The sequence below is a fragment of the Notechis scutatus genome, chromosome 5, assembly GCF_049901735.1.
Source record: "Notechis scutatus isolate UNSWTSFEM ecotype Mainland chromosome 5, rNotScu1.2, whole genome shotgun sequence".
NCBI lineage: Eukaryota > Metazoa > Chordata > Lepidosauria > Squamata > Elapidae > Notechis > Notechis scutatus.
The window spans coordinates 74,862,080-74,881,889 of record NC_142013.1 but is presented as its reverse complement, the minus strand read 5'-3'; the positions used below and the strand labels follow the sequence as shown (position 1 = coordinate 74,881,889).

Here is a 19,810-nt window from a genome sequence, read left to right as displayed (position 1 = left end):
AATTTACCCACCCTAAAATTATGGTATTATCAAAAGGTTCCTGTACTCACTATATAGAGAGCTCCAAAGTATTGAGATTATATGCTCTTAATATACCATTCCCTGTGGCTAGTAGTTAGACCTTTCATTTCTTTGTAAAAGGTAGTTATTTCTTTTCCTTCTGCCTTTCTATTTAATGTTGAAGAAAAACCATGCTTCAGAAACAACTGAAACACACCATCTTACTATATATGGAAAATCCATTCCATGACATTAGAAATACAAATATCTCTGCTAGAATCATAGGTTATAAGTGACTTTAGAGGTTACCTTATTCAAATCCCTGCTCATTACAGGTTTCACTATAATCTCTCCAGGAGATATTGTAGGCCTCCAGCAAAAACCTTCATGCAACAGTCTGTAGCACTGACTGACAGTTTGTACATTCAGGAAACTTTTCTTGACATGTGGTGAATTTCTGGTACTGCCCTTTGGGGAAATAAAGAATAAGCTGTTTCTTTGAAATCCTTCTGATATTTGAAAATGGTATGCTATCTCTTCAGTAAGATAGGCATATACATTTCCATTAAGTCTTCCTCATAGAACTTGGTTTCCTGATTCCTTATCATCCTGGTAACAATTTCCTGAACTTGCTCCTTAATATGTTATGCAACAAAGAGTGAACATTAAATAATATGAACATTAAATAAGTAAAAAACAAACAAATCCTGTTTCAAATGTCATTGCTTTGGAGGATTCTGTTTTTACTTGAATAAATCATAGATTTATTCTATGTCTATAACAAAGCAATTTGTTTTGATTGGAATACAAAGTATGGTCAAATGTGATGCACAACACTATTAACAACATTAATAATTTTTCTTCCCATTGATTCTGGGCACTAACACAAGGTCTAAGCACTTTAAGATAGAGACATTATAAGATTTCTGTTTTGACTCTTTGAAAATTATCCTGGTCTTTCATGCTGCTGACAACCATTGCTTGGGGGTTCTATGAGAGATCTCATGTGTAATTTTGATCAGTAGGGCTAGAGAATAAATTGTCTTTTTGAATGAACCAGTTAGAAGGGAATCAAAACATATTTATTTTCCAAAACTTTTTAATGTTCCTTGTTCAGCATTTGTGATTTATACCTGTTAAGATTTAGAGTTGCTTTTTATGGAGGCTATTATATACCATCCAGAGCTGCTTAGTAAGTGAGCACAGTATAATTTACTAAATAAAAGCTGTCAATTGAATTTGAAAGGATATTAACTTGATTCTCATAATAGGTATCTTTTATTCCAGAAATAGTTATTAGCAGTTTCATCAAATCAAAGTGACACTGAGGATATTACAGAATTTCTCTTTACTGCATGAATTTCCAATATACTTTAATCCTATAAACTAAGGTTCCTTTAATAATGTGTACTTAGGAAGTTCTATAACAATAATCATAATTTTCTATCAATTTAAGTGATTTTATCAGTAGTCCAAAATTGTCTATAACAAGCAGAACTAATTCACATCTAGAGCCAATTTCATAAAACCAAAGGAAATATCATAAACAAAACCAAAATGAAACCATATTTTTTCAAAGCCACATTACTTAAGAATGTGATCTTATAATGATTTGTGAGACCAAAAGTGGTTTGCATTCCCTACTACTCACTTATCCCATACTGACATTCCAATTCTACTGATTTTGGATGTTTTGAATATTTATATACAGATTATTTCAAATACTAATGTACATGATTGAAAAGCTGGTTATAACTTCATTGATTATTTATATCCTTTCAACATCAATTATTTTTTGGTACCAAAGAAGGAAATGTCAGTCTTGTTTTTGTTGGATATATAATTAAAGGAGTTTCTTTACTTTATAAGATTTTCTTCCTTTATGCATAAGGAAAAATTCATTCAGTAAACATAAAACCTAATGAATTTCTAAGTATATAATATTGTTCATTATCTCATAATTTAATCTATTTTAAACTTACATTGAATACATTTACAGAATAAATGAAATGACAATGTGCTGATGACAAAAATAACATTTCATATGTTTTCATTTGCTGCATAATAGAAGATACTAAGATGCTATTTAAATTCTCTATGGGCAGTTCCATACTTTTTCTTTGAATCATCACCAATAGGGACACTCACTGTTTGCTAAGTCTTAAGAATGTACTCTATTACCATATTTTCCCCCCTAAATTCAAAATGCATTTTTTTCTGACCTAAGCCATCTTAAGCTGTTCAGACTGGCTAGTATCCAGTGCTTCGTTCTGTTCTAGCAGAAGACCCATTTCTGGTTATCCACAGGCTTGGTATGTGTCTTCCCCTCCAGCAGTTTGTTGCTTCTCTGACAGTGTTTTGATTCTGACTTATTGGATTGGTAAGTTCCGTTACAATTTTAATCAACATCATAAAATCATCATCATCTTCATGAAACATTATCCAACATTAGCTCATGAAGTCAATAAACTATCCCAGTTTATGTCCTATTTAGTCATTACATATGCTAGTGGGCTCCTTTTTAGTTTATGCCCAGGTGGGGTGAAGCATGCTTTACTGCTTTCCCATCTCCTACTGCAAAGCTCCTCTTCCCTTTATTTTTTATAATATTTAAACTGTATCATAGAAATGATGCTGCTTTGTTCTTCTAAAGAAGAGCTGTCAGTTCTTCCTAGTTACAGAATTGCCATGGACTTACAGGAGTCGAAAAACCAGATTACTCAAATAGGAAGGATAAGAAGAATGACAAAGTATTGCAGTGGTCCTACTCCAAACTGAGCATCAACCCAGCCTGTTACTAAACCACTACAATCCAGAATAGAATTTCTGAAGTTGCTCAAGAAGCAGATGGCGGCGGCAGCAGCAGCAGCAGAAAAAAGCAGTTTAGCCTACACTGTGGAATTGTCCTGAGAAATTGCAGAGATCATTGACAGTTTTGGAGCTAATCTTCATCAATGTGCTGTTAACTACTTAATAATACTAATTTTTTAAAGTTTTTGTTTCTTGTGAATTTGGGGTACTATGACTTCTCCAGAGACATAGTGCTTCTCTGGGCTAGTTAAGAAAAAATAGACTGCAATTAAATAGGAAATTGTTACTTCAAATCTCAGGATAATATACCTATTGTGGAATGAGTTTCACTCTGCCTTGAGCAATAGATTTGCAATTGCTTTTTTTTCAAAGGTAGCAGTGAAGAACTTGGGGATTAAGATGGTGAAACTGCTTAAGTTTTGATGCATTATTAATTATCTTAACAAAAAATAGCATGTACATGTCAGGATTCATTTGAAAGTTCAGCAGTGTATTGACTCATTTAACAATTGTCAAACCATGACACTTACCTAGTGTCACTGATGCTCTCCCAAAGATAATTCACTGTCTACAAGTTCTACTAATTTCCTTGAATGAAAATCATTTCTAATGTTGAGAGATATAACACATGGATATGTTGACTCTGTTTCAACATTCATTTACATCTGTTGTTCCTAACTGAAGTTAATTGTCATAAAAGTGTCAAAAACTCTTAAACTAATACACTGGCATCAGCGGTATATATGTATGCTATGCTGCCATGAATGCATATAAAGTTTCATCTCCTTCATTTTTAGCAGGAGACCAGTCTATTATTATTGATTATAATTAACAATTGGTAAGTAGAAACCACATCTGATAACAAGCTAAATTTCCTACTAACTGAAAAAAAACAAGGAATGGGGTAGAGATGATGTCCTAATCTAGTGGTTTCCAGATATAGATTAGATTAATTGCTTTTTGAATAGATTGACAAAAATATCTTTCTTTTAAAAAGAACTATTAGGAAGTATTAAAATATTATCACTTATTTCTAGTCTGTGCAAAAAGAGTGATCTCTCTCTCTCTCTCTCTCTCCCTCTCTCTCCCTCTCTTTCATACACAAATACACACACATTTCTGTTTATGAGTCTAATTCCAACATTTTGTTCAAGTCATTTGTTAAGAAAGCAGTGAAAAATCAATCTTTTGTACTGTAGGTCAGATATCTCCTCTTCCTCCATCTTCCCCCACCTTTTTGATGTTTAGATAAATACATTTGAAAACCAAATAATTAGCTTCTGGGTTCTTATGCAGACAAACCCAGAAAATTTTTATTCATTCAGGAAACTAGTTAAACAACCATATCTAAACATTTTTGTGAAACTAGTAATGGTGGTCCTTTAGTTGTATGTATAGCATGGGGATAATCCTACTCAGGGGTAATCAAAGGGGGTATCAAAGATATTAATATTTATTTATTTGCATGTATGTTTGTTAATTAAATTTATATGGGCACCCAACTCACTCTCAGTGATTCCGGGTTGCTTACAACAATAAAAATCCAACTAAAAAAATACATCATTGCATCATTGCCTTTTACATGCATTACAGACATGAAACATACATTAAAAAGGTGGAGCTTCAATTGTGTGATTGTAGCTGCCACCTTGATTTTTTATTTTTGCAGAAATCCCAAATGAAGTTGCTCCTGCAATCAGTAGAAAGCTTTCACCTGAAAGCAGCCTACATCTGTAAACAACTTACAAAAATCTTAGTAAGGTACAAAGGAAAGGGCATTGTGTTTTACAACTGTAGTAATGAAGCAGCATTGTAGCCCTTTGTCATTTTAATAATCTATACTGCAGAAGTCTTCAGATAGACTACTATTGTGTTTTTCTCTTTCATACATTTTTCTTCTTCACTGCTTCATCATGCAATTTTCTCCTACATGTTTGCAGCTGATGTGGGAAATCATTCACACTGATGTAGCCATCAATAAATTGTTCAATATCTTTAAATGCATATATGGATTGCAAAGATTCAGCGAGTATTTGAAGAGGATTTATTCTCACAACTTTGTGCTCAGCATGTCAGAAACATTGAGTTCTTTGTAATCAGAATGCCCTAGAAATAGCTTTTGTGCATATGTCGGCAGGTTTCAAATTCTTAAAGAACCATAAAAAAGTTAAAGATGATTTATCTGAATTTGCATGCTTGAAAAGAAGGGTTCTCTTTTGTCATTGTCAGTTTGATAGAACAGGAATGTTGCAGAATTAATGTACCTCAAAGGAGAGTTTTCTTACAAAAGAATACGTGGTAGACAGAGTACTTTTTCTTATATTTTGAAAATTTGGGAGTTATTTTTGGACAAAATAAATGCTTTCATTATTCTATTATTGCAGTAGAGTATTCATTTTTCCCCATGAAGAGTGTGTCTCTCTCTGTCCTTTTTCCCTGCAATGGGAATAATAATGACTAATTATGTATTGTTGCAAAAATATTTACTTCCAATGCTTCTTGGTAGATTATAATCTTGCACCATTTATTATGAAAGTCAAGAACTGAAAATATTGATTTTTAAACGGAAAACAACATTCAACTTTGCTACTGAGGTTTGCAAACATTACGGAGCTAAACTGTTGCACCATTTACAGGCTACTGAAAACCCCATAATTTAGATTTAAATAAAGTAATTTAAACTAATGGAGGATCTGCTTCAAAGTTAAGTTTTTTTCATGCCTCTTAATAATAATTCAATACAGAAAACATATATATCAGTGATCCCCAACCTTTTTTACGCCGCAGCCCGGTATCCCCAACCTTTTTTATGGCGTGGCCCGGTACCGACATCAGCTGGGCGCCGCCATCTTGTTTTGATGAAAAAGTGCTTCCGATGAGCTCACCGGACGCACTTTTTCATCAAAACAAAATGGCGGCGCCCAGAAAGCCAGCGGCCCGGTAGGACTTGTTCCACGGACCGGTACCGGTCCGCGGACCGGTGGTTGGGGACCCCTGATATATATAACCCATCTGTATATATACTTTGGCCATATCGATGTTGTCTTTCTGCAATGATTTTAGAAGGGAAGAAGTGATTATTTTCCTCATTGTATTTAGAATAAAGTCCAGTCTGCAGTATCAAACTATATCTATGAGAAAACCAGCTTGATCTCTGATAAGCATGCTGCAAAATATTCAGATATTGGACATTAGGATGTCTGAAGTACAGGTAGTTCAGAAGGAATTTTAAGATTGGAAAGTGTGATTTACAACTATACTAGCAAAGATTTTTAAACTGACATAGACAATTAAAATACAGTGCTGCTATCCAACTGGAGAGATTTCACATTGAAATTACTTTCTTGGCCACATTCTTCTATTCTTCTGTAAAACAGATTTTTTAATGTTTTGCACCTTTTTCATTTGCACTGTTTAAAGTTGTCTATGGAGGTTCTTATTCAATCAGTGCTTTTATTTTAAAGGCCACTGGACTTTCTGATTTTTCTTTAAGACTTCGCTTTTGATCCAAGAAATTTCTTCATTGCTAACTAACTGGGGGGAATGGAAGGGGTTATACTTTCTGTAACCAGCCAGTCGTTAACATTGTAAGGGATGTTGAAACTACTTTAGGGATAATCTGTGTTCTCATCCCACCAATTAGAACTGTTATTCAACATTTTTCTTGTTGTTTAGTTGCTGAGCTAATGTATTCCTAGTTCACCTACAACAGGAATTCCCAAACATTTTGCCATCACACACCCCTTTAATGTAATCTTAATCCATTCACCTCCCCTAAAAATCTAAACTCCAAAATAAACACAATTGAACAATGAAAACAATACAGTGAAACTTTGGGAGTGCTGAATTTATTGTAACAAGGTAACACTAAGTTCTTCACACCACCCCTGGACTCTGTTTGCATCTCTTCAAAGATATAGTATTTCCTGAAACTAGTTTTATCTTTGGGTGAACAATGCAGCTGTATATTTTTTCTGCAGAGGCCATATAATCTCCAGCTATGTTAAAAGATTTTTCATAATGAAATATAACTTGAGAGTCTTGTTTTTTTCCTCACTTGGATTCTTTAGCAAACAACTAAATAAACATGTTAAGACATGGGTTGGAATGTAAGTAATTTTTGTTTATTTTGCTTGGAGTGGAGATGAGTACTTTTGTTACTACATGAACTGTGGTACACAAGAATCAGAAAGTAAGTTTTAATTTTTTTTCTTGTAAATAATATTAAAAAGTGATGCTAATGAGTCATATTGTCCCTGCTTCATCATTCAGTAATGATGCTAACTGGATGATGCTAGAACAGAAATGTTGTATTTACAGCTACCAGTACAGCTATCTCAGAACTTTTAAAGAATGTGCTTGATAATCTGATCCTTGAACTTAAGTCTTTATTTTATCTTGCATATCTGGTTGCCATGACATCTGAATAACATTGCTTTGTGGACTTTTCTTGAGGGGCAAGCTGACAATTTCCTATCCCAAGGACATCATACTAACTGTATAATTCACTCTTGACATTATAGTAAACAGTCCCTTTCCAGATTATCCATATCCACAAACTTCTCCTAGTTTTTTCAAGAATAAAGCACCTTTGTTTCATTTGATTTGATTACTTGAATTCAAAAATGCCCCCTTCAATTATAATGTACTGTAAATAGTCAATCTATTATGTTCTTATTTCCTGCAGTTCATAAGCAGGACCTTTCAAGAAACAGGAAAAATCTTTGTCATTAGCAGTAATGTAATAATTACGTCTCTAGAGAACAATAGCTACTGGTGAATTATAGTTTTAATAATTATTTAATAACAGTTTTAATACTTCTGGCAAATCGAGAATGTAAGCACCACATGAAAACATTTCCTCAATGCTTCTGTTTCTTCTTCAGTTAAGTTTTCCCTGTATCATACCAAGAATAGTTGATCCTCTTTTGTGTTTTTCTGCCTTCAGAAGGATAATGTCATCAGCAAGATAAGACCAGACAGTTTGTCTCTCTAGAGATATTGGGGTAATTAAAATCCCCATAATTGTGGCTGTGACATTTTAAAATATCTAGGTTTGACTTTTAGAAAGCATCATCCTAACTGTCATGCCCCAGCATAAATTTGTGTACCTACCGTTGTTCTCTGGCCCCATCTAGTGAGCAAGGCCAAATACAAAACTGTATTGTTTGGAAGCTGACCCAGCCCTTTAAGCATCACGCATTCCAAAAACAAGTACATCCTGGTTAGCCAGACCCATTTCCTTTAGTATTTGGAGGAAACAGAAGCATCAAGAAGAATCCAGAAATAGAAGAGAACAGAACAGAACAGAACAGGAGCTGGAAGGGATATTGGGGTCTTCTAGTCCAGACCCCAGGTGAAGCAGGGGAACCTATACCATTTCAACAAGTAACTGTCAAGTCTCTTCTTAAAAACCTCCAGCAAGCTGTTCCACTGATAAATTGTCCTCACTGTTAGGATGTTTCTCCTTAATTCCAGGTTGGTTCTCTCTTATTAGAAGAGAGAGGGGGGGGAGGGATGGAGAGAGGGGGGGAGAGGGAGAGAGAGAGAGAGAGAGATGATAATGAGAGATCCAAATGGCTCTTCGAGTGTTTAAGGTTGCAGAAATAGGTGGCCAAGCTAAGTGCCTGAAGGACCCCATCCCATCATTGGGGGTCCAGGTGCTTCAGCGAGTGGCATGATGGATTCATAAGTGGTCCATGGGATTTAAAATTATGAATTTAGTGGTCCCTGATGTCTGAAAGGTTGGTAACTCCTGGTTTATTCCACATTTTTCTAGTTTACAAAGAAGACATTGTGGTTTATTTTATCAAATGCCTTACTGCTAGGTATACTATGTCCACAGTATTTTGCTAGTCTACTAATTTAGTGACTTTATCAATAAATTTTATCCTTCACTTCAGAGGTGGTATTCAGCAGGTTCTGACCAGTTCTGGAGAACCGGTAGTGGAAATTTTGAGTAGTTCAGAGAATCAGCAAATACCACCTCAGACTAAAGATTTTACAGTATCCTTCCCCCGCCACGCCCAACAAGCCATGCCCACAGAACCGGTAATAAAAAAAATTGAATCCCATCACTGCTTCACTTGCTATACGGGGCTCTTTCCATCAGATTTGTGGTACACTTAATAAACCAAATTGCCTTCCTGTATGTAAAATTTAAATAAGATATTTTATTTATTTCTTGTACTTTGAGCATCAGTGTATAGTCCATGAAGGCCATGAACTTTGAATTATTTTTCTTCCTGATACTTACCTGAATGATTTAAAAGGCAACATTGCTATTTTCTTCCATTATGCAGAGGTTATCTGAAGTCCTTATTTCAGGATATTTATCTCAAACCTGTACAGGATTCCATTTATAGCCTGATTAAAGATACCATTTCTGGTGGAACGTATTTTTGGTAGTTTTTGTAAGGGCAATACATCATCGATAACTCCAACGCTGGATTTAGAAATGATATCTTAAGCAGAGTTTCACTTGCTGCAGTTGTCTTTTTTTTTTTTCTGAATTTTTTTCCATGATGCTGGAAAAAGGTGAGTGTCCAGCATTCAGAACAAGTCACAATGTTTTTAAAATGATGGCACGTATATCAGGTCATTGTGCAAATGATATTATTGTTGAAGGAGTCATGATGTGCCATGGAAGTTCATAAGATTGATTTACTTACTTACTTACTTACTTACTTACTTACAGGTTTTATATGACTTCCTATCTCATGCAATGGGTCTGGGCAGCTCATAAAAATCCACCAAAAGCATAGCAATAGGTTACGTCCTTTACATCATGATGTCATAATTTTCCCTGACCTTGAAGCCACACCTACCTCAGCTCCATTAATGGGAAAAACATAACGAAACATCATGTGACAGCAATGTGACGTGGCAAGTTTGACACCCATGCCCTATGGATATTCATTTTCCTTCCTAGTTCTTCACTATTGACGATAATATAGTTATTGCTATTTTTTAAAGTATTATTTATCCCTGGGTTAACAGGAGGTATGATTATCTGAAGACTTTAAAATCTTGGAAGTTGTTTTGACATAACTAATCTGTACTTTTGCAGTGTAACATACACCACAAGCTAATGGGTTCAGCCAATAATTATTGTTTTTTTTTTCTCATGTAAAGTTGTCTTAATTTCTCATATACTGTCACAATAATTTTAATTCATTCACTCTGTGCTTATTTACTATCCAGTCTCTGGTTCTTCAACATTTTTTTTTTACAAATGAAGATTGTGAACCCATACCCCTTGCAAGAACTGGAAGCTTTTTCTAAACTCTAGATATACCAGATGTTTTTTTTTTTAGAATTGTTCCTTTATTGAATTTCAGTGTTTATATAACTTTGGTACAGATTTGTTGCTTTACTTCAGAGGTGTGGAACTCACAGCCTACAGGCTGGATGTGTCATGCAGTGGCCATGCCCACCCCCAGTTTAGCAAAGGGGGGAAAGCTGTGATATGTCACATGATGACAACATGCTTTATTTGATTTTTTTGCTTTATTTTATTTTCTCTATGTAGAATTCATCTCCTGTCAATTTATTGGAGCATCTTTGCTTATTCTGTATAATGTTTTCATATCTCTCATCAGTTGAAGAATAACCAGTCTTTTGACTTTTAATTCAAGGATTGTTATAGATTTGCATTTCTGCAAATATTTCCCAATTTATCCTTGGGCAGAAACAGAAATACACCAAAGTATCAGCTGTCATAATTGCTGACTTCTATCCACTCATCTTGCAACTATTGTGCAATAGGCTGAGAATGGAATTGGATGGACAGCACTTAGGAATAGCACTTAGATTTATATACTGCTTCACAGTGCTTTAAAGCCCTCAAAGCAGTTTACAGCGTCATCCTATTTCCCCAAAAAATCTGAGTCCTGATTTTACTAATCTCAGAAGGATGGAAGGCTTGAGCCAGTGAGATTCTAACTGCCAAACTGCAAGCAGCCGGCAGTCAGCAGAAATAGCCTGCAGTACTGCAATCTAACCACTGTGCCGCCACAGCTCAGATAGATAGATAAATAGTTACATGTATATAATATCCATTGTGTCTGACAAAGAATTGGAAACAGCTTGATATCTCATGCTTTAGGAAGAATCAGGAGGAGGAGGAGGAGGAGGAGGAGGAGGAGGAGGAGGAGGAGGAGGAGGAGGAGGAGGAGGAGGAGGAGGAGGAGGAGGAGGAGGAGGGGGAATTTAAGAAAAGAGAAAATGTATTTCTAAGAGAAATGCATTGAAATACACCAATTAATGTAACTTTAGTTTGAGAAGTTCTGGTCATTTTAGTATACCTTGTAGATGCATTGCTTTCAGATTCCAGAAGGTGTGTTTCAACTTGAAGTCCAACACATCTGGAATTTACCAGTTGGAAGAAAACTCATATATGAAGATACTGTGTGAATTGTAGACATTGTTCAAAGGAAGCTGTGTTATTCTATCATGGCAAAATACAAAAAGGAGTTTGCTAGCACTTTTTCTGACTAACACATTTTATTAAAAGAATAAACAACTTTCTTCGTTAGGTGCATAGATTGCCTAGATTGATGTAGGATTTAAACTGGTGTGAGGCCAGAGAAGGAGTATGCAGATACATATTAAATGAGAGGCAAATTACAATTATCTTATGAATTAAGAAGAATCAGCTTGGTGTAGTGTTTAAAGGTACTGAGATAAAGATTAGAACTCAGAAGACCATGAGTTCTAATCCTGCCTTGGGCATGAAACCAAACTCTGTTTCATTCTATGAAGGCAATACCAAACTACTTCTGAAAATGCTGCCAAGAAAATGCTGATTAGGAGTCAAGACTAACTTGAAAGCATTGAAAAATAGTGTTATAAACTTCTTCTGTTTCTTGAGACTTTTTGAATTTGCATGAACAGTTTTGATGTTTGTGAGTGCAAAATATCTCATTCAATGTTGCTGTTAGAGTCCCACTTTTTCAAAGCAGACATTTTGAAATCTGCCATGGAGAGTTTAACTTTCTGGGAAGTTGAAATGCTCTGAACTACATCTTGTTCTATATACTTATATAAAATTTATATTCTATTAATTCTTTTCCACAAAGTAGAATACAGAGGAATGTTGCTGGCAATGGCATATATTGATATTCTATTAGAAGAAGAGCATATTACGGTGCCTCTAATCTTGTGTGTATACATTCGGAAGCATGAGATCATACTGATGGTATAAATGTGAAGGCAAAGAAAATATCTGTATTTGTTGCAGGTCTACTTATACTTGGTGATTGTCTGTATTCAAATATGGGATTGCTGCCCACAGCCTAAGAAGCTGCAGTATCATTATTGACAGTAGCTGATTAAAAATACATTGACTGGCTTGAGCTGTGAGCTATAAGTGACAGCCAGTAGTATTCAGTTCTTTTCACGGTGAGCTTTAAAGAGCTTCATGTTTCTTTACTAATTTTGGTGCAATAGATCAATGAAACAGTCTATTTCCAGACTAACAATGAAAATAGTTTGAATCCTTCAATAATACAATGCATTTCTGAGATAAGGGACTCCTGGTAATACTGCATATCATAACATCTGGAAGAAAAATGTAGAATATCTTGTATTTGGAAAGGACCTTTCAGACCTGATCCAGTGGAATCCTGTGTATGAGGGAGAACAGAGTGAAAAGATTTAGATTGGATTGGTATGGGTTGGATTACCAAATGGAACATGGCTGGGAAGGCTATGCATATAATTACATTATCAGTGTGCAGATGCAAGAATTTAGTATCTTTACATAAGTGAACAAAGGATAGGGAACAAGCAGTACAGTATGTCTTAATACAGGAAGGTAGTAAGATTTAATAGCCATTGCTGAAACTTGGTATTGTTCAGTTTTTAGCTTTTTCATAAGACAAGACCAGAAATAATGGAAGTAATTTATAGAGGAGTGATTTTCATTTAGCCATCAAGAAAATATTTCCTCAGGGAATTGCTGTTAAGTAATGCCTTGGGAGGTGGTAGGCTCTCCATTGTATTTGACAAAGACTGGATAGCCATCTATCAGGGTTGCTGCAATAACAGACTTCTGCATTGGATAGACGGTTTGATTAAATGATTTCCTAAATTCTTTTCCATTCTGTACTTTTTACTATTTTGTGGATTTATATTTAGAAGAAATTTATCTGCTGTGCAAAATCTGATTGGCCTTCAATGAAGAAAGGGGTTGGCAATTCAGTATCTATTTTAGAAAGTCTTGTACTGAAATTTAGTATGACTCTCTTTTGATCATGTCATTTTCATTTTCATTTTAAGCCTTTATAGCTGAAAGTATATAAAGCAGATAATTATATTTAAAATATTGTACCTGATTTATTAAACCGATAGCTTGTTTTTTCCAAAGGCATGCACTGATGAATCAGCTGTGACCTTCTTCCCCAAATGGACAATTATTTTCTTTAATCAATTAGGGATGACATAATATTTTGCATGTAACAAGGGCATCAGCTAAATATTTGTCAACTGCAAAACTATCTTCAGTCAAGTATAAATGTGCCCTGCACCAAGAAAAATAATATATATATAGATACCAAAACATGCTTCAATGCACACATTACTAATTGGAAAATAAACTGGTATTTCATGCAGAATTCCTACTATAGAATCACTACATCCTATGATTTTTCTGCTACGGGGTCGCATATCAAATAAATCAGAGAAATGCAAATTTTTAGTCTGGAGGCCAGATTTAGAATTTTGAGACCACATCATGATAATCACCATAAACAGACCTGTTGAGAATGTCCCTTGCCACTTCCCTACATTGTCTTGTAATTTTCTAAACCTACCAAACCTAGATTTCTCTGTTTTAATTGGTTAAGTGGACCCAAAATAGCTATTATCACAGCCACATAGCTTTTGAGCTATCATCACAGCCATATATGCTTTTGAGTTAGATCTGTGTGGGACCTATAGGCATTTTAGAGACAGATTATGCTTGAAGCTGACATGTGGATTTGCAGCAAGTAATTTCCAAGTTATAATTATAATATATTTAAAGATGGATTTTTTAAAAAAAAGTCTATTGAAGAAGTCATTTATAAAGACAACAGTGGTGCTTATCCCTGCACTAAGCTATGGTTTATTAATCAGATTGGTTAAATTATCCTGGAAAAGAAATGAAGACAACTCCTTTAAAAGCAGAGCCAAGGAATGAAAAGCCATTGCGTAGACAGGCTCCTTATAGTTACTCTCCAGCAAGGAGAGGACTTGTGATTGTTTCAGATAATTGCTTCTCTATAAGTTAAAAGAACACTGGGTTTGCATGCTTCCTTTCCTGAACGCTTTCAGAAATTGCTTGTTAACTGCTTTTCAGTTATTAGAAACCTTTGGCTCAGCAAATGTGAAAACACAAGATGAGTTTCCTTAAACTTTTAACAAAAGAATTTTTAAATTTTTAAATTTAAGGACTTTAAGAAGGAGCAAAGAAGTGATTATAACTATGACTTTCTGATTTCATGCTTTTGGAATTAATTTTAAAAATCCTTCCTGGGAGAAAATGCTTACGTTTCAATTCTTAAAAAATAATAATAATAAGATGGGACTTTGAAGATAAGGCACTAGAGGGAGCTAGAAGGAACTAAAGATTGCAATTAAATGAGAAGAACACTTAAATTTGACTTATTAATACATAATGGAGAAAATATTTTTACATTGGACATATTAAAGGATACTTTTAAACAATGGAATTAGATATTACTTTTAAGAGTGTCTGCCTCTATACACTGTGTTTAAAAGACATTATGGAAATGGAACAAGTTATACTAGAGAAGATTGAGACTGATCTGAACGTGTATTTTAAAATGACAAGCTACAAAAATGATATGAAAAAAAATGACACATACACTACAGAAGAAACTCGCATTATAATTAAAAGAGATATGGAAATATCAAACCAGGAGAACATCATGGTAATTTTTCTATATTATATTTTTAAAAGGAGGCATTTTTAAAGGGAAGTTTTGAAGAGCTTTGTGAAAAGAACAAAGAAAAAATGAAAATAAATCATGCTTTAGGACATTATTTGAAAGGATTAAAGATCAAGGTTGTTAAAAATAAAAGGAAAGAATGTAAAATTGGTTTGTTTGGTCAAGGTAATAGATACCAATAACCCATGAAATGATTACATTTTAAGGATTTGTTTATAGATAGAAATGGGATTTGGGAAAAGGAGGGTTGTTTTTTTTAGCTTCAGAAAGTCATTTCTTGATCTATTTTCTTTTTTGTAATACGTTCCTATGTTTTTTTTCCTTTCTATTTTTCTTATTTTATTTTTCTTTTCTGCACTTATTTTTAGTTTGTATTAGTTTTTTTGTCACTCTGACAGTAATTTAAAAAAAATACTATAAACAATCAAATTGGTTGAACAAACTCTGAGTCTGAATATGATGCGGAAGAAGCTGCTCCAGAAGTAGCCTCAGTAAGGACAAAGTCAGAACCACATGCAGCTGATCAAACCCAGCAGGAAAACTCAGAGGAGGATGACATAAGACTTCTCAGCCCAGGCACCCAACTAGTATGGAGGAATTCAGAACAGAATATTGCAAGCAAAGAAGTAAATATAATTGGAGACAGCTAGTTGGAGCCTTAAATAAGCAACTGTTCTCTGCTGCTCTCTTTGTTGGAAACCATGTCTGACATCTGGCTTATATATATGACTTCTAATTATGAATTCTACTGACACTTTTTTGGAATTTGGACTGACTTTCATGCATCTTCTGTGAGCTTCCGTTTCAAAACAAACTTTTGCTTTGTTGAAATTCCTTGCTTTATTGTTAACTCTTAAGCTTTGAATTAAAACTGATAATTTCCCAAGATATTGGGGGTGTGGTGTGGTGTGTGTGTGGCTGAAGTCTGAAGCAAGACAGTCATAGAGCATACTTTAGAAGAATATTAGCTAACATATCACTTTAGGCCAACATGAATTTAGCATGAAGTAACTGAAGGCTTAAATCCAGCTCCTTCTAGATATCCAGATAGTTTCTTCTGTAACATTCTAATAATTTTTGTCAAACATAAAACTGTATTTTAAAGATGCTACTGTAGCTTTATTTTGTCCTTAGACATATTCACTTTATATTCATTTCAGAGTTTACTCTGTTAATTGGAAAGGGTTATAAGATTAATAACTAGCCATCCCTAATGTATGCAATGGACTGTAAATTGCAGTTGATTTCCTCCCCAAAGAGACTTTAATGATTATTTCATACAAATTACAGCCAAGACATTTTTTTCACCTTTCAACTCCAACATTTATCCTTATGTTACCATATTTAATTTTCAATTAAGTATAGAATACCAAACAAATTATGTTATTGTAATTTCTAGAGCATAAGATATTTAATTGTTCAAGGGAATGTTAATATAAAACTAAGACAAAGCAGGATTATATCTTTCCATAGTATCATACTATAGTTGGTATGGTAATGAATTTCTCCTTGCATGTGACAAGCCAAATTTGCTGCCCTAGAGTATATACCAAACATTTTTCATAATAAGCAATAATAATGAGTGAGTTATACATTAAGGCACGCTTCTATTTTTTCCCAGTTTACCTAATTCATTAAACTGAAGTAGCAAGTATTTACCCAGCAACCTTACTTGCAAACTTTCAAAGCAAGTTGTGGGCACTCATAAAATGACTGCCAAGGCTGCCAGAAAATATAACTTACTCAGAGGGCAAATTTCTTACCTTTTCTATTTTAAGTTATCCAGTGATTTCCAAAGATACCTTTCATTTTTATCTTTCTCAATGTACTAGTGCATGATAGCTAAGGAAATTCTGGGACTTGAAATCCACATATTTTAAAATTATTAGGGTTGAGAAACACTGCTCTAGCTGAACCTTCCTGCATAATCTATGGGTGGCTGGTCATATAGACAGAGGAATTGTTCCAGTCTTAAGAAACTATAAAAAAGAGGATCCCAAAAGTATAAACTAATCAAAATCATGAATCCAATTCAACAGAGGTGGTATTCAGCAGGTTCTGACCAGCTCTGGAGAACTGGTAGCGGAAATTTAGAATAGTTCAGAGAACCTGCAAATACCGCCTCTGACTGGAGATTTTATAGTATCCTTCCCCTGCCACGTCCACCAAGCCACGTCCACCGAACCAGTAGTAAAAAAAATTGAATCCCACCACTGCAATTCAAAAAGAAAAACTATAACATAATTGTTAGGAATAACATGGTTACCTAACGTAGTTTGGGTAAAATAATATATACAAACTATAATAGTGAGTTTAATTGTGTGTCACTTTAAACTGCAAAGCATGTAATTTTGGGTGTGGTTGTAAAATCGCCATAAGAGGGAGCAAGAGAACTTGATTGATTGCTGGCTTACTGGATTGCTTGCTGACGATGATGGATTGATGGTGTGATAACTGCGTGTTCTTTGCTGTTGCTGAAGGAAGAAAGGAGTTTTGACTTCTTCATATCTCTACTGCGAAGAGATATATTACTGGACTGATATTTGTAAGTTTACTGACCTCTTTTTCGACACTGGACTTTGCAACTGAATAATCCTCGGACGGACTGAACTAGTGTATGATATATGGACTGTTTTGACTATGCTAAAAATCTTACTGGAATAAACTATTTAACTAGCACATTGTATCTGTTTTACTGAGTGTAAGCTACAAAAACGTTTATCTCACATATTTGCCTGACTGCCTGACTGCCGTGCAGATTCTGCTAGGGTGTATATCCCTAACAATAATGTATTTCCTTTTCTTCTTCTTATGTTTTTCCTCCTCTTTTCCTCCTTCACACTTTTCTTTTGCATTTTTATATATAAAAGCAATGAATATGTTTTTTTTAAAAAAAGAAAAAGAAAATATTTTGGTCTGAGTTTTAGATATGTTCAGCCTTGACTACACAGAATAATACTGACTAGACTTTCCAATATAACAACAGACAATCATCTCATAAACAGAAAGCAAGTGGGTATTGGTGATTTATACCTTTCAAACCCTAAAAATATTTTTTAATAAACTGTGCCCCCAGAATCTTAAAATCCATAATTATTAATATAGTAATGATTTCCAAATGGTTGGTGTACAGTTTAAAAATGTATTCACATCTTTAAGCCATATTGACTTTTATAATCCCATAACAACCAAACCAAAATAACAGGAAAACTCCATTGACTTTGTGTTCCTTCACCGATGTTACAATTCTAACATAATGGGGCTGACAATTCTTTGAAAATAGTCTCCCAATATCCACTAGCTATGAAAAAGATCATTTTGTTGAATTGATTTTATAAAAATAATAGAAAACACAATAATCTTTAAGATCCATATAACCAAGACTGCTTCAGTTCATGCATGAGATAATTCAAACCCATTTAGAGACACAAATCAGAAATTTCCTATCAAGTCAACCAAATAGACAAAGTTTAATTAAGCTTTACTAAATTTCAGATAAGGGCAGTTGAATGTGTAAGAAATTGGGTATTCTTTGCTAAACATCTCAGCTGAATACATCTAATTAATTGAATAGTATCAGTATTCACTGAAAAGAGTACAGTTTTGCCTGCTCCTAAACTGTAATAAATAATATACTATTCAGTGGTGGGATTCAAATTTTTTACTACCGGTTCTGTGGGCGTGGCTTGGTGGGCGTGGCAGAGGAAAGACACTGTAAAATCTCTAGTCAGGGGTGGTATTTGCTGGTTCTCCAAACTACTCAAAATTTCCGCTACCAGTTCTCCAGAACTGGTCAGAAACTGCTGAATACCACCTCTGATACTATTCAAATCAAATATGCTTAAACTGAAAAAAGAAGAAGATGACGACAACTTGACTACTACTATTGATTTTTAAAAGAAACTGGCATTTCCATATGAATTAAGGAATCTAGTTAGGGCAGTCTGTCTGTCTCTTTCACTTTATTGGAGTCCAAACTGATTAGTTACACATTAATTTTCACACCATCTATTTTTGTAATTCATACAGCATTTTAAATGTTTCCTTGCATATTTTATTATTGCATGTTTATGTTGCCCTGGCATTCTAAAAAGAAAGATACTATTAAATAATTTCAATTAAACACAGACAGATCACGTTGATCTGCATTCCCATAAGGAACAAACAGAATATTTGGAAACAATGGCACTGATAGATTCAGTCCACTTTCTAATTCAAAGCATAGTATGTTTCTAATGAAACAAATGTGACCCAGTGAGATTCTTGAATTCATCAACCTAATGCTGTTCTTGAGCTCTGTAGGAAATTAAAAGAGCATTCAATTTTGGTATTCAGTATTTTCCAACATAAGAAGTGGCTTATCTGAAACTATTTGCTCAAATATCCTGTAATCTGCAACTCTTACACTGCAAAAACATATGGACTACACAACTCGACCAGGGCAAAGCAATTGACGCAATCTACATAGACTTCTGTAAAGCCTTTGATTCAGTGGTACACGACAAACTACTCCTAAAAATAAAATCTTATGGTATCTCTGGACAACTGAATAACTGGATAGAAGCATTCCTGTCAAACAGACAACAAATGGTCAAAATCCGGAACGCCCTATCAAATCCAGTACCTGTCAATAGTGGTGTTCCCCAAGGCAGTGTTCTAGGACCAACTCTCTTCATAATCTACATAAACGACCTTTGTGATCATATCAAGAGCAATTGCGTTCTCTTCGCTGATGATGTAAAGCTGTTCAATACCACAGACAATACTACTACCCTACAAAAAGACCTAGACTATGTATCTGAATGGTCTAACATATGGCAACTTCAAATCTCAACAAATAAATGCTCTGTCTTACATATTGGTAAAAAAAATCAGAAAATAAAATACAAGCTGAATAGTCAAGATCTTGTTGATGACCCAAGCTCTGTAAAGGACCTGGGAATACTCACCTCTAATGATCTAAGTGCTAGAGCCCACTGCAACTACATAGCCAAAAAGGCATTAAAAGTTGTTAACCTAATCCTACGTAGCTTTTTCTCTGGTAA

General features: G+C 34.5%; 1 protein-coding gene across 2 annotated transcripts in view; it reads left to right on the top strand.

The window, feature by feature from the left end:
• STS (steroid sulfatase) overlaps positions 1-19,810 on the top strand; it is a 200,872-nt gene that overhangs the window by 135,584 nt on the left and 45,478 nt on the right. The window contains exon 10 of one of the 2 annotated variants that reach the window (XM_087967060.1): positions 15,134-15,186. The exons of the other annotated variant lie outside the window; for it this stretch is intronic. Coding sequence (XP_087823186.1) covers positions 15,134-15,171 — 38 coding nt within the window. The 3' untranslated portion in view covers positions 15,172-15,186. Of the gene's footprint in view, positions 1-15,133; positions 15,187-19,810 lie in introns of those variants that run through there. 2 annotated transcript variants of the gene reach the window in all.